At 39.2% G+C, this 16,202-nt stretch overlaps 1 protein-coding gene across 3 annotated transcripts in view; it reads right to left on the bottom strand.

Annotated features, from left to right (window-relative positions):
• The window catches only part of LOC124621883 (importin-11), a 174,016-nt gene that overhangs the window by 124,589 nt on the left and 33,225 nt on the right, over positions 1-16,202 (bottom strand). For all 3 annotated transcript variants that reach the window (XM_047147352.1, XM_047147351.1, XM_047147353.1), the window contains exons 5-7: positions 10,185-10,416; positions 5,213-5,381; positions 4,601-4,867 (exon numbers count right to left, since the gene is read on the bottom strand). In XM_047147352.1, the coding sequence (XP_047003308.1) occupies positions 4,601-4,867; positions 5,213-5,381; positions 10,185-10,416 (668 nt within the window). The remainder of the gene's footprint in view (positions 1-4,600; positions 4,868-5,212; positions 5,382-10,184; positions 10,417-16,202) is intronic.

Raw genomic sequence — 16,202 nt, 5'->3', positions numbered from 1 at the left:
GAGATATAAACTATGTAAACATTCAGGAAACATTCACACATTTGTGCATGATATTTACTCTAGATGTAAACAAGTGCCGTACACGAATTCTGTACTGTGGAGGACTGGCGACAACAGACCACTAAACTGTCACGTACAAACACTGCCAATGTAACATTGCCAAACCTGTAGCAATGGAAAGTGCAAAGAAGAGGAGAATAAAGAAACAAAGTGGAATGAAGTACCACCAACACAAAGAGTACATTTCAGGGCCTACAATATTATTCAAAAGTTATCTGAACCTTTAGGTGCGACGAAAGCAGGGAGAATGCCTTTGAATGTTGGAACTGTGGAACTACCTTGTAGAAGATGATTTCTGTCGATTACAGTTCTGTATATTAATCAGAGCATCAATGCTTCATTCCAGTAAGGTAAAAACACATGTTATTGAACTCAAAGCCTTTCTTGGTCACTTACATTTAGTTAGTATTAATAAAAGTAACAGACAAAGCTTAGAGGACCTGTGAGGAACTGATGGGGGATGGAATTGAAAAATTTTGCCTCATAATGAAAATAAAATGTTCACCTTCATCATGCAGTGATTTAGATTTGACTATCGTGGCACTCACGATGAAAGGAGACAATCAGACAATATCCAACAATTTGGGAAATATTTTCTATATTTGTATAGAACTGTCAAAAGTACTTTTCTTTCAGAGAAAATATTACAGCAGATGAAAAACTGGAATGATTGTATGGAAGATGCTGCTTTTGCTAATACATAACTACAAAACCAAACTAATATATCATTAAGATATATGCTCTTCTGGAGGCTCAGCTATTTTGCCTGTATAATTTGGAGATTTATGCTGTTGCAACTACAGTATTATATCAGGCGAGTGACAAGTCATCTGATGATGTTCTATGAATGCGTGAATACATTTATCAGTTAGGTCAAAACATGATGGCAAACCACTATTGGTTTGATAAAAGGGTTAGGAAGGAAAATCTTTCTTCCTTCCAGGATGAGGAGGAATAGCAAGCAAGAGATTGGCACCAGTAAAGGAAGGGTGGCCCACAGTTAACTTTTTGGCTTCAAGAAAGCCTGTAAATGAACACTGGATAAGTGAACTACTTCATAAATATTCTAGAAGAAGAAGAAGAAGGTAGAACTGGGGTCCAGCAGAAAAGGTGCAATACTTGCACAGTAAAGAAAATACTTGTAGAATATTGTTGCAAAATTTGTCAAAAGCCAATCTGGTTGATGTACATGGAAACTTCTTGCTTTGACTACAGAAAAATCAACCATTTTTTTTATCACTGCTCTGCAGTGATGATGAGACAATGTAATGATTTTTATTTCTGTTGTTGCTATGATCTTATGTGACTGTTGTCTTTCTGTACTGATATGTATCATTTATAACATGTTTAATCAATGAAATTTAATTTAAAAAGCATGCAAATAAGTAATCTGATCAATCTGATAAAATGCACTGATCCCGTTGAAACTCAGTGCCTGATGGAAGGTTGAAGATGTCTTGGACTGTTCATACAATCTTCTCTCCGTTGTTCATATTGCGTCATTTGGCACCTTAACTAATGAAGTGTGGTAAACACCCAACACAAGTTTCATTTGTTGTTCTTTACACTTCAAATACATTTGTTTAAATGTCATATTTTACTATTGTTTTGCAAAACGATTGACTGTGTAAGTCCTCACTGTGAAGCAGTTATTCGAGTTTACTGTGCTATTTAACCCATTAAGGATACAGATAAGTATCTGGTGGGATGAAAGTGGTAACTGAGATCCTGTTACATTATGTAAACAAGCAATAATAGTTCAATGCACTAGCAATTAATAATTATGTATTTCTTTAGTAACAAGCAGAGAGCAAATATTGGCCTGTAGAGTTAACTAACGTAACTGTTTATTGTAGTATTGTGGAAGTCATAAGTGGTCACACACTTCTGATAATCTACAGGTATAATAAATCTTCGTAAAAACGATCACCAGCTTATATACACTGCAGCAGTATTACGAGGTGCATTCAAGTTCTAAGGCCTCCGATTTTTTTTCTAATTAACTACTCACCCGAAATCTTTGAAACTGGCGTTACTTCTCGACTTAATTGCCCTGCAGACGTACACATTTTTCACAACGCTGATGCCATGATTCCATCGCAGCGGCGAAGGCTTCTTTAGGAGTCTATTTGACCACTGGAAAATCGCTGAGGCAATAGCAGCATGGCTGGTGAATGTGCGGCCACGGAGTGTGTCTTTCATTGTTGGAAAAAGCCAAAAGTCACTAGGAGCCAGGTCAGGTGAGCAGGGAGCATGAGGAATCACTTCAAAGTTGTTATCACGAAGAAACTGTTGCGTAACGTTAGCTCGATGTGCGGGTGCGTTGTCTTGGTGAAGCAGCACACGTGCAGCCCTTCCCGGACGTTTTTGTTGCAGTGCAGGAAGGAATTTGTTCTTCAAAACATTTTCGTAGGATGCACCTGTTACCGTAGTGCCCTTTAGAACGCAGAACTCACAGAAATGCCAACTCTGGAGGCGATCTGTTCAACAGTCATTCGGCAATCCCCCAAAACAATTCTCTCCACTTTCTCGATCATGTCATCAGACCGGCTTGTGCGAGCCCGAGATTGTTTCGGTTTGTTGTCACACGATGTTCTGCCTTCATTAAACTGTCGCACCCACGAACGCACTTTCGACACATCAATAACTCTATCACCACATGTCTCCTTCAACTGCCGATGAATTTCAATCGGTTTCACACCACGTAAATTCAGAAAACGAATGACTGCACGCTGTTCTAGTAAGGAAAACGTCATCCATTTTAAGTATTTAAAACAGTTCTCATTCTCGCCGCTGGCGGTAAAATTCCATCTGCCGTACCGTGCTGCCATCTCTGGGACGTATTGAAAATGAACGCGGGCTCATTTTAAAACAATGCGCATATTTCTATCTCTTTCCAGTCCGGAGAAAAAAAAATCGGAGGCCTTAGAACTTGAATGAACCTCGTAAGGGCAGAAGAGGAACACTTCCAAACAACATATTTGTAACCCTGTTCTAATGGGGAATTACTAAAAATGTGACTGCAAAGCAGATTGGGGGACTGAGCAATGAGGGAAAGGTATACGAAGCAGGAACAGTATAAATAATTAGTATGAGATGAAGCGGAGGGAAAGGAATGGTAGTGTGAAATAGGTTGGTATTGACAGAATAAAAAGCATGAAGTGAAAGGCACCTCTTCTTGGAAATATTCTTGCTCTATCAGCATTTTAGTAATTGCTTAAGCAGGAATTCTCAGTTAGCAACACAATAAATTTGTTTATAGTTAACAGTAGACAGATACAAAATATGATATTCTGAAATGAGTTTTCATATGTCTGCTGTGATGCATTTCGAATTTACCTACCTGACACTGTTTCACCTTAATTAAAATAATTATCTTTATAAGGTTTCTAGTGTCAATAATTATAGCAAACCAATATAAATTTATAAATGTAAAGATTAATCTTATTGCATGCTACTGCATGTGTATTTTTTATTACTTATAAATTAATAAACAAAAATTCAGCAGCAGTGGACTGCTTCTGTAGCTCCATTACATTAGTGCTTCACAGACATAGCAACATACTTCAATAGCACTTAAGAAACACTATACATCGGACATTCCACTGGTCACAGTAACAATTTTTGTTTACCAGACATTCAGATATTCACCACTTTTTATTAAAATACCCAATTATACATCTTAAAATAAAAATAGCTTGTAGATTCTTCCTGCATTAATTAGCCATTTGCACTACTAATACGTGCTTGAAATTTTCTTTTAATGGTGTACTTTGTTTTATCATAGCTCAACTGTCATTGGTGATGATCCATACAAATTCTCAAATTGGTGACTTTCTTCCATCCTCAATGTTAAATATAAAATTCCATTGGTACACTCGTACTTGCCATTGGAAGGAAAAAAAAAAATAAATAAATAAATAAATAAAATTAAAAAAATAAATAAATCCTGTGCTCACCACACAGTTATCTCCAATATGTATGGACCTTGTGGCCTCCTGCGGTACCTGGCTGGTCTCTTTATTCAAACCGTTTCAGTGACATCTTAAGTCACAATATTGACATCACACACATGGGATGTTATGCACACCCTTCCATGCTCCACATAGCTTGTTATGTCACAGAGTCTCAGTCCCTATTAATGTTCCTCGAGACCCTCTGTGGTGTCCACATCCCATTTCCTTCTACTGAACCCCTACCAGCCTCATATTACCGTTACTTTTCGACTCCAAATTAGATAATCTTTACTCTTACTCTCAATGCTTCACCATTTTCCTTTATACAAATCTCTTATCACTTCTCATATTACCTCTGTGCCTGTTCCTTGCATTTACCTCTTTTGTAAATGTGTACATATTCTCCACATGAAATATGCAATAGGATTTGCCCCCCCCCCCCCCCCCCACATGCACAGACACAAAAACCTGTTCTGAAAGTAACAGTATGCAAAGCCTATCAAATACAACAGTTAACCAATGAACAGTGAACATAATTCAAGAAATTTAAGAATAAAGTACTTGAGACAAAACTAAACACTTACCTTCCTCTATTTTTGCAGGTTTGTACTCAGCACACATGAGAATACCCTTTATTATATTCAGGCAATGTATAAGAAACCTTTCAAACAGTAAAGGTTCACCAGCTGGTGTAAAGGCATAATATACACAAAGCTCCAAAGAGGGTCGAATAAGTTCAACATAAGAAAATGGATGGTGTTCTAGAACTGACATCAGAACTTTAGAGAGATGAATAATGAATTTTTCTACTGTTTCAACAGGGCCTATCCTTTTCTGCAGCAGCGTCTTTCCTGTGGGATAAAAATGAAGATAATGTGTAATTAAAAATAATGAAACTGATATACTACAATTTATAGTAACTTGTATGTAAGAAGCAAATACTTAGTTACATTGTCATATGGATGTAGATCACAGGAGGTAGCAAGGAAGACAGCTGAAATGATTGGATGAAAACAAAAGGAAAAAAGCAAAGAAGTATCAAATCATTTTATAATATTTCAATGAAAAAGGCCTACAAACTACTTCAGTTTCAAGTGCAATCTACATGACTTCATGTGGTGATTCACCATTCTCACCCAGCACCAAAAGTGGAAAGCTGCTTGTAACATATTAAGACAGAAAAGGGTTTTACTTACGACATTCCAGCATAGTTTTGGCCCTGTCAAACACCATGTTGAGAAAGAGGAAACATTCAGACGATTCATGAGGCTTCTTGAATCCATACAATGCTAGTTTACGTAAAATTCGGAGACAGAATAGGGCTTTTTCTAAAGCATTTAGCATATCCTCTTTCCCCTGTGATGCCTGAAAATAAAGAATTTATGGTTATACCAAATTTGAAATAAAACATCCATAGATGGTAAGAACGACACCTACTAAGGTTTAATGCACAAACAGAGGAATAACAAAAGAACCTAGCTAATGTTGTTGGAGATCACAACCAACTACAAATATTTTTATTTCACTGCCAAGACTGGTCTGATCTATTACGCCCATCTTCAGATGGCAAAACTTGTTTTATTACATATCAGAATTGTCAGCAGCAAGTTTTCTGCTTCTGTACTGCATATGAATATTTAAGTAGTTGGCACCACTTTATGGCCTGAAAAGGTGTGTTGCAAAACATATAATGAACAGTTAACAGAATCTCCTTGTTTTGCAAGATCAGTCTTTACTATGTACCAATCATGTCCCTTATGAATTATAAAAAAAAAATTTGGAGGTTACATCTGGGACGCATTCTTCTACAGACTTTGTCAAGTCACACATAACTACAAGTATCTGAATGGTAAAGATGAGATTTTACTCCTACATTGCTATAAAATGTCGATATTTGCCAGAACCCCAGAACCATTACCAAAAGTGAATTTTATTGTGCTGGATGGCCAACTACCCATGCCAAGAGTGAGAATAGGAATGGTAATAATTTTTATGTGGGATGGCCAGCATTTCAAGTTTCACTAGATAATAATCTAACCCATCTGCAAAACACACATCCAGTCTTAGTGGAATCATACGAAAGTATTTCCAAACTGGTTCAAAAGAGGTTTGCCTACTATGAATTTTTATTATTTTACCACTGATGGAGAACAAGCAGTGCACAAAACAGGCATCACAATAAACAATTTTCCAATGTTGTTTTGAAACTCTGAATATCAAAGGGAAGCGAGGGTGGTAGATAGGTAGAAAGATTTATTTATCGCATAACACATAATTTCGAATCTTTGTTGATTTAATATACTAAAGACATATTGGGATTTTTACATTATTTTTTATATATTTCTGGGGTACAGCTACACAATTACATTCTGTTGTTTCCAGTATACAAAAGTAAATGTATGATTTCCCTGTTCAAACTGTAAAACTGTCCTTAAGAAGTTCTTCAACAAAACAGTAACACTTTTACCCAGATGGGTATACAGTCATCTTTCCAGTGAACCTAACTCATGTTAAATACACTCCTGGAAATGGAAAAAAGAACACATTGACACCGGTGTGTCAGACCCACCATACTTGCTCCGGACACTGCGAGAGGGCTGTACAAGCAATGATCACACGCACGGCACAGCGGACACACCAGGAACCGCGGTGTTGGCCGTCGAATGGCGCTAGCTGCGCAGCATTTGTGCACCGCCGCCGTCAGTGTCAGCCAGTTTGCCGTGGCATACGGAGCTCCATCGCAGTCTTTAACACTGGTAGCATGCCGCGACAGCGTGGACGTGAACCGTATGTGCAGTTGACGGACTTTGAGCGAGGGCGTATAGTGGGCATGCGGGAGGCCGGGTGGACGTAACGCCAAATTGCTCAACACGTGGGGCGTGAGGTCTCCACAGTACATCGATGTTGTCGCCAGTGGTCGGCGGAAGGTGCACGTGCCCGTCGACCTGGGACCGGACTGCAGCGATGCACGGATGCACGCCAAGACCGTAGGATCCTACGCAGTGCCGTAGGGGACCGCACCGCCACTTCCCAGCAAATTAGGGACACTGTTGCTCCTGGGGTATCGGCGAGGACCATTCGCAACCGTCTCCATGAAGCTGGGCTACGGTCCCGCACACCGTTAGGCCGTCTTCCGCTCACGCCCCAACATCGTGCAGCCCGCCTCCAGTGGTGTCGCGACAGGCGTGAATGGAGGGACGAATGGAGACGTGTCGTCTTCAGCGATGAGAGTCGCTTCTGCCTTGGTGCCAATGATGGTCGTATGCGTGTTTGGCGCCGTGCAGGTGAGCGCCACAATCAGGACTGCATACGACCGAGGCACACAGGGCCAACACCCGGCATCATGGTGTGGGGAGCGATCTCCTACACTGGCCGTACACCACTGGTGATCGTCGAGGGGACACTGAATAGTGCACGGTACATCCAAACCGTCATCGAACCCAACGTTCTACCATTCCTAGACCGGCAAGGGAACTTGCTGTTCCAACAGGACAATGCACGTCCGCATGTATCCCGTGCCACCCAACGTGCTCTAGAAGGTGTAAGTCAACTACCCTGGCCAGCAAGATCTCCGGATCTGTCCCCCATTGAGCATGTTTGGGACTGGATGAAGCGTCGTCTCACGCGGTCTGCACGTCCAGCACGAACGCTGGTCCAACTGAGGCGCCAGGTGGAAATGGCATGGCAAGCCGTTCCACAGGACTACATCCAGCATCTCTACGATCGTCTCCATGGGAGAATAGCAGCCTGCATTGCTGCGAAAGGTGGATATACACTGTACTAGTGCCGACATTGTGCATGGTCTGTTGCCTGTGTCTATGTGCCTGTGGTTCTGTCAGTGTGATCATGTGATGTATCTGACCCCAGGAATGTGTCAATAAAGTTTCCTCTTCCTGGGACAATGAATTCACGGTGTTCTTATTTCAATTTCCAGGAGTGTATATTACTGCCTTTTATTTCACCGTAAATTTTTAATCCCATATACTCTGATGTTTTGAAATAGAGTTGTAACAGTTGGTAGTTTAAAATTCTCTCTGTGGCAAGTGCTGTAGTTGTGGTCGAAATGGAAAGAGTTAAGTGTATGTTTACAACAATGTAGGAAAAGACAGATTGGTACTTACCATAAAGAACACACATCAAGTTGCAGACAGGCACAATTAAAAGACACTCACATATAGTTTTGGGCCACAGCCTTTGTCGTTTTTGTGTGTGTGTGTGTGTGTGTGTGTGTGTGTGTGTGTGTGTGTGTGTGTTTTACTGATGAAGGCTGTGGCCGAAAGCTACAATGAGTCTCTCTTAACTGTGACTGACTGCAACTTGACATGTCTTCTTTATGGTGTCTTTTCCTACATTATTGATATTCCTATCTGGCATTTCTATTGTTTGATAAATGTATGTTTATTTTTATGTAAGAACAACAATACTCCTCGTATGTAAAGAAAAGCAGACAGACAGTATTTCAAGATTTTAGATAGAGGAGATTAATTTTGTAGCTATAGCTATTCTGTACAAAACAGAGAACAGCTTTGAAAATCGTTAAGAGAAATGTGCGGTACAGGTAACTAAATATCACAAATAACATATGAATTAGTTGCTGTACAATTAGTAGTGGTTCATAAATACTTTTTTCTGTTTCTTTTGAGAGCAAACAAACACCAAAATCATTTATTAAAATTTGATTGTATATATATTTTAGTACAAATGCACCATTTGTTACTTCTATTCATATCCAAGTACTTTCTGCTTCTCTTTCCCAACTGTCAACCCCCTCTCACCTCCAACCAGTCCTTCATGTCTCCTTTCTCTCTCGCCCACTCCATACAATACAATCCCTCATGCCAGTCGAGCTCCTTGTCAGTACATTTTAGCTGAACTAGCTAGGCATGTGTGTATTCTGTACTAGTTACCTGAAGGACATCATCCAAATGCTTAGCAACATTTTTAGTGTCATTTTGCGTGGACCAACCTCTCAATGACTCAAATGTATCATGAGTTTACCTTCATTCCTTTCTTTATCCATATTCTGCCCAGGACTTTATTATTATATTATTTTATTATTAGCAAAAAAGCCCAAAATTAAGTACTTACAGGTGGACAGTTGTCTTCGTGTCCACATTTCTTTCATTCTATTCCATTGGGCTTCCTCCTTTCTTTCTTCAGACCATGTTGCTCTAGTCTTCTTTGGTTTTTCCTCTTGGTCTACTTGCCATTTGTGATTTTGGATCTGAAGATTTTGTGGTTTTAGACATCACCTGGTATAATTCCTACAATTTCAGATCAGTTTTTATCCTGCCAATTCATTTCATCGTGTATTTTGGCTTTACTCCTATTGTCAAAGAATTCGGCTATTTGTTTTGTAAGTCTGTCAGGGTTCATTCTTTTAATGGGTCTATACAGTCATACCCTGCATTTTCTAAAGAAACTTTGGGTATTTATGTATTGATCGTCTACAAATTTTGGGCCTAGTACTTCTCTTACGATTTTGTGCACCTTTTCCTCAATGTTTTCAATGTCTGTTTTCCTGTCCAAATTAGTGTTTCTCATCCACAGAGGAATTATCATTTAATTACTGTATTGTAATATTTTGTGTGCTTTGAGACATGTCTTCTTGTAGATATTTTGGATAAGTCAGTATGCAGTTTCCTCTTTTGACATCTAATCGCTCTTTTCAAAAGATACCTGAAGAACAACTTTTTCTGCAGTTTCTTCCAAGAGTCCAATCTGATTTTGGACACATAAAATGTTGTAAATTAAGACTGCTGAACTGCCTGTAAATGCAAGGCAGTCTACAGATAACTTGCATAGGCCTGACATGATTGGCTGATCAATTCTGAGGATTGATTTCTGTTGTGCTATTTCTGTATCACTTTCTGAAGGGCATAGCTGGAAAGTAATGGAGATAGCTCATACTACTACTACTAGTTCCACTATTATTATTATTATTATTATTATTATTATTATTTGTGTTTACACTATTTTTTTGTTTTTGAAGCTCTGTCCTTGCATAATTATGGTGTGACAATTTTCCTTATAAGATTCTTCATGAGGCACATACTATCTTGGGGCAAAACATAAATGTCCACTATAATGTATGAATGTGTACATGAATCACAGATATGCTAAAAAAAAAAAAAAAACTGTAATGTACCAATTTTTTCATGCACATACCTCTTGTAAAAACTGCTCTAGATGTGTGTTCCAAAGATGTAAAACAAAACCAAACACATTTCCTGTAAGTTCTTGAAAAAGTCTGCGGTCACCAGCTAATCGTTTTGAGGAAAGTGACTTTATAACATGATGCAAGTAAAGAAGAGAACGTTGCTGGACAATAGGCACTTGACTCTTAGCTTCAGATAGAAGTACTGGCACCAAGTCAGGCCACTCACGAGGACAGTCAAACCTGATGCAGCAAATAACACCATAATTAATATAAACAGTGCTATTATTTACTCAAAAGTAAAGCAAAAATATTATCAAATTTATCTGACATTCATCCTTCTCTGTGTGAAATACTACTTACAACACTAAGTTTGACCTACGTAGGTTCACAGAATAGTTTTAAAACTGAGGCGATACAATATGTGCTACAACACTAAAGCAACATGTGCTGGCAGAGTATACGGAAACATAGTGGAAGCAACTGAACTGGTTCGGTCTGGAATGACAGCAATATGAAACCAATACGTATCTCTACTGTGTCACCTGGTGCAACTCAACTCAGAGTGCTGATCGCTCCCTGCCATTAATACTGTATAATAAACAGGGAGTGAACTTTAAAAGTTATCTGCTTTGCCAAAAAAAAAAAAAAAAAAAAAAATTATGTAGATGAAGCAAAGCTACATCCACCTCTGTAGTTAGTTTGTGTTAGAGCTAATACTTTTTGGACGAAAAAATAAAAATCATTGGTTTGGGATCATGTGTTCTCTGCTAAGCAGTCTCTCACATTCAATTTTGAGCAAAATAGTCAGTAAAAAAAATATTATCTTTCAGCATCTTATAGCCACACATCACAATGAACTGTGTTTTCTTCTCCTTACTGCCAGTAGTTAATTTGATACTTCAATGTAGAATACAGCACCACGCATACTTTGAAAAGTTTGCAGAGAAAAATATAGTCACTGGCATTCGTGGTTCATGCATTTTATGGCATACATTGCTGCAGAAGAAATGTAGCTAAAGTATCCAAATTGCTTTTCCAGGGTGTATACGCAGACAAAGAAAAAAAAATTCCCGGATTTCTCTCGGATTTCCCGGTTAAAAATACATTTTCTTCCAGACGAAAACATAGTTTTTCCCTGTTAACTGACAGTACATTTTCTCTCGGAACTGTATAACTTATCCATCCTTTGAATGGTTGTGGCTTTATACACGGGCGTAGAATTTCCTGGCGCTTTGGAAAACAAACACAGGGGGAAAAAAACGTTTTGGAAAGATCTTTGATGTGCAGCAACATATACGCTACATATTTTTGTATTACGAAAGGATAAATTCGAATTCCACCAAACAGTGCATGTTACTTTCCGAAGCACTAAAATCGAGATTGCGATGCGCTTTTGTAAGCCAGTCATAGTTTATGTCACATGATTTTCGCCAGCCGATGATACCAGGTATTCAGAGCTTATGACATGTGATGAAGTCAGCCAAAGCAACATCACTGTTAAGCAGCGCGAACACACAAACAGAAAAAGTTAATGGTTTAAATTAATATACATAGTGTTGCTACAAGAAAAGTAAAGCTTTCACTTATAATATTGGTCTATAAGATTAATACGCTGGAAGAGAAGCTAAGCTTTGACATATAATGTCGGTCTTTTATGCGCGTATTACTATTTAAGATATATCACACAAATGTGCCATTAAAATTTTTAATAACGATATAAATGTCTGATCTTCTGGGCTCGAAATTCATCTAAATGGCTTGTCATCGAAGAGTTTATTTTTAAATGAGAGTCAAACGCTCTTTGATGTAAGAAATTCATCGTACATTCTCGTACGAAGTTCAACTTGCGTAAAAGGAAATTTTCTTTGATAATAACGCTTTTCAAACCACCATTCAGAATATTTTCCCGCCACTTGTTAGAAATAGGTTCGTTTCTGCAGTTGCCAGAGAGCGCCAGATGACAGGCGTCACCACGCTTGCGCAGCTACGATGTCTAGGGAGCCGTATGTTCGTAAGTGTAAAAAATTAAAAAACCTTACATTAGGTCATAAAAGAAAAAAGACATTCGAACCTGCAGCTGCTTACACAGCCAACAGCCACATTTCTGTAGCCAGAAGCGGGAGAAGGTACTACTCAACTGCGCATGCGCCCGATTCCACTTGTAACTGCTAAAACGAATCTAATGTAAAAAGTTGTGACGTCACGCTCATCGGAGGCAATTTGTTGTTAAGAATCATTGCATATTCTTCCTAAAGCCTTTGACAAATTTTGCTGTTGGCATACCCTTGTATAAGCACTTTGTTTTGTCGATGTATATGCCACATTTACTTTGCAGTCTAAGTTTTATTTTCGTTTTTTCACTCGTTCATGTTTTATTCCTGAAGTATTATTCTGCAGTAGCGGCATACAGTAATATTCTTTGTTAGAGTATTGGTTCTTACTAGTCAAAATTACAAAAATTTAACTGAAAACAATGAAAAATTCCCGGAATTCTAAAATATTCCCGGGGTTTTCCCGGTTTTCTCCCGGTTGTGCCCAAGGGAAAGCTGGATCTCTTTCCCGTCTTGAGTAAATATGTGATACATTTTGTCTTTGGCCACAATTAGCTATGAAACAGCATGCTTGATGCTACAACCGCGTGCCACACTATGTGGAGCTCTCTCCTGTTGCTGCCAATACAAACCAAAGTATTCACTGGCACATGTGCTTTCAATCTAGAAAGACATCTTGACCTGTGCCTGCCTTTCTGTGCTGCATATAGTCAACATGTTGTTCACACAAGACAACTGTTTGAAGCTGCCATCTTTCAACCAGCTTGTTGAGAAAAGCCCTTGTCTGTGGGATAACACTATGAAATCGTGTTTGAGGGTAGATGTGACCAGCTTGACATGAAGGTAGATAGCAGTGGAAATGAAAGAAAGAGATACAAATTTGCTGTGGAATTTGTACCATAATTTTTAACTCATTATCTTCATTGTTGCAGTTTCTTACTCACATAATAAACCTATGGCTTTGGAAGATGATTGTAAAATGTTAATCATATTCTAAAAGTTACTTCATTTGAAACTGAAATGGAGGAAACCCTATTTAAGGTTCTGGAACAATAATCGCTGATATACAAATTGAGCTTTAAACATTGATAGGCCACAGTAACGTCCTCTCCAGAAGTGTTTATGACTGCAACTGAGCCAGAAATGTCATTTGTGCTATCTTCTTGTTGTCGTGATGCAGGTTACATCATGTATCATATCACATCACATCTTGTATCCTCTCAGTGGGAATGCGAGCGTTGCACTGATAAGTGTCAGGTCATGCGACCTTTCTTACTATGAACTGCATCGCCTCAATGTGAACTGCACCTAAGAAAACAGTAGCGGATAAATGTTTGACAAAATTACTTCAGTTTTATTTCAACAGAACAGTCAGCCTAAACTGACAATTATATAGCGACAAGAAGACATTAATCAATAACTGATAACACTGGTAATGGGAATCAGTTCTCTCCCTTTCTTAAGACAACACACACACACACACACACACACACACACACACACACACACACACACAGTGAGCTGCTGTGACGTCACTGAGTTAGTAGACTGTTATGTCTAGTGCCACTGGCTCTGGTGTAGTATTGACTATCCCTCTTGCAGCCCCATAACCAATACCTATGAGGAAGTGTTGGTACCTGTGGGTTGTGTCCTTAGAAGCTCTTTGCTTGCTGATATATATACGGGGCTCGCTGGCCCGAGAGGAGGCACTAAGTTTGGGGATTGGCAGTAGCATCGCAACAAGAGGCGGTCATGAGGTCCGAGCGGTTGAAGCCACGAGCTGTGCAAGGCGGCCCTGCACACAGCGAAAATACTGGAGTACTTCAACGGGGTCGGCATCAACTACAAGCAACAGGCCGACATTGAACATTCATTTCAGGCGACTGCTTGTGGCCTGGCTGCCCTCTTCTACCTGGGTTTCATCAGCACCACTCAGTAACTGCTGCGACACACCATGGATTCATGGAACTGCTTGCTGATAAAGGGGGGTAACATTCTGTAACCCTTGTGGTGATTAGTGTCATTATCTACTTGCCCTCATTATTTTCTGGTTTGTACCCGACCCTCAGGGTTTTACTTGGTTGGCTATTCAGTCGTAAATATAGACCATAGTATTGTACTAAGAAAATAGTTGCCATCTGAAAATCTGTCCCGTGATTATATTGCCTTTCCTTTCTGGTTTGTACCCGATCATTAGTGTTCTAATGAACCAGCTCTTGGTCATAAATACAGCCGGAATAATTGTACTAAGGCACAGGTTACCGTTAAACAAAAGAGGGGCTTTGTGGTTAGATTTGGATGTTAACCAGTCCAATTCTTTGATTGCAATTGCATTTCTCACTCATTCTGAACAACCTGCTGTACTAAGCTGTTCGTTACTGTGTTTGAAAGACCGGGTTATTATTGGTGTATTTTAGCTGGATATTATGAGTGAGTTCTCTTGTAATAAGTGTTCAAAGGCAATGTTTTAAGACATTCCTATAGAACGGTCTTAATAACTGATGATCAGTTTAACTTTGAAAATGTTAACAGCCAACTGTCACCAGGGCTTTAGTCAAAATAGAATTGTCGGAAGGGACGGGACGGGATCAAATCGCACCTCGGCTGTCAATTGAAATTAAGAGGTTGGTTGCTTTGAAGTAAGCCTTATCATTGTCATGTTGTTTCCTAATCTTTTTAACCTTTAAGCACAGGTGCCCATCTTAACCCCAAGCCTTTCGACAAAGAGTTTTCAAATTAAAAGTTATGTCATCTGTTTTGAGTAATCGAGTCACTCTTTTCATCAATGACGCTTGTATAGTTCTCATGTGTTGCAGAAGAGCATTTAATAAGACAGACTGTGTCCAGTGCGGTAGTAAACACCGCGGTTTCATCCGATAACGGGTGGGCTGCTGGTCCGGCTGTCTTGTAATCATTGTCATATTGTTTGCTGGTTTGCAATACAGCACTTCAGGTTTCTTTTGCAAAAGCTTATTCAATTTAAGGTTTAAAGTCAAAAGAATTTTGCAAATTTGTTCATTTTGTTAAAGAAAATGTTATGGTTTTATATTGTTAAATGAACAGGTTGTGTGAAAAGAAAGTTATATTGGTGGTTCCTCCCTTCCACATTATCCTTAATTCCAGTAAGTACCATGTATCATTGGTAGCAGACCGTGGTTTTTGACCTGTCAGTGGAGGTTGTCAGGAGTTTCATTTCACACAACCTACTTCAGTCTAAATTTTGTACTTTATTCTTTTGGGACATAGTCTAATTATTCTCTTTTGTCCACAATCGCACCATGGATCTACATCAGTTTTCCAGTATTTCGTACCTAAAACAGGATCAGTTCAAGTATGAACTGAGCATTAGGCAACAAAATGTTCACGGTATGGTGGGGGAGCTGGCAGCCAGGCTATGTACGGGCAGCGCTGTCAACACCACTATCCATTTCTGTCAGCACAGTCGGCAAGGTGAGCCAAAATTTACAGACTGTCATGGTAGCATTAAATCAGTTACAAGAAAAGCTCTCCTTTCTACAAAATAATCAACCAACCGTTAGGCAGGTGAAGCGCATTCATGCACAATTAGTCCACCTGGGCAATAGAATAAAGGATCTTAAAATTTTAGAAATCAGCCCTGGCCAGTCAGTTCTTTTGATTTGCAAATCCAAACTGCAGCTTTTGAATTAGGAAGTGGGGCTGATACAAATAACACAGAATGTGTTTCTGACAATCCAATAGCTGAAGGTGATCAGTCCCCCAAGGCCTACGTGATCGGTCTGGGGAATATTTTGCCCACCTCCCTAACCCAACGACGTATCTTTACTAGTATTCAGGAACTGTCAATTGAAACCATAGAAAATATACAACAGGTATTGTGGCTGCTAGTTAAGTTTGAGTTGCATGCTCATGCATTAAGGATCCCCCATCATGTAGTTTTTATCACACTCTAGCTTACGTAATCTGCTATTCAAAACCTTACAGCAGGGTAAGACG

This window comes from Schistocerca americana, chromosome 7 (assembly GCF_021461395.2).
Source record: "Schistocerca americana isolate TAMUIC-IGC-003095 chromosome 7, iqSchAmer2.1, whole genome shotgun sequence".
Taxonomy (NCBI): domain Eukaryota; kingdom Metazoa; phylum Arthropoda; class Insecta; order Orthoptera; family Acrididae; genus Schistocerca; species Schistocerca americana.
This window is presented reverse-complemented; position numbering and strand designations above follow the sequence as displayed.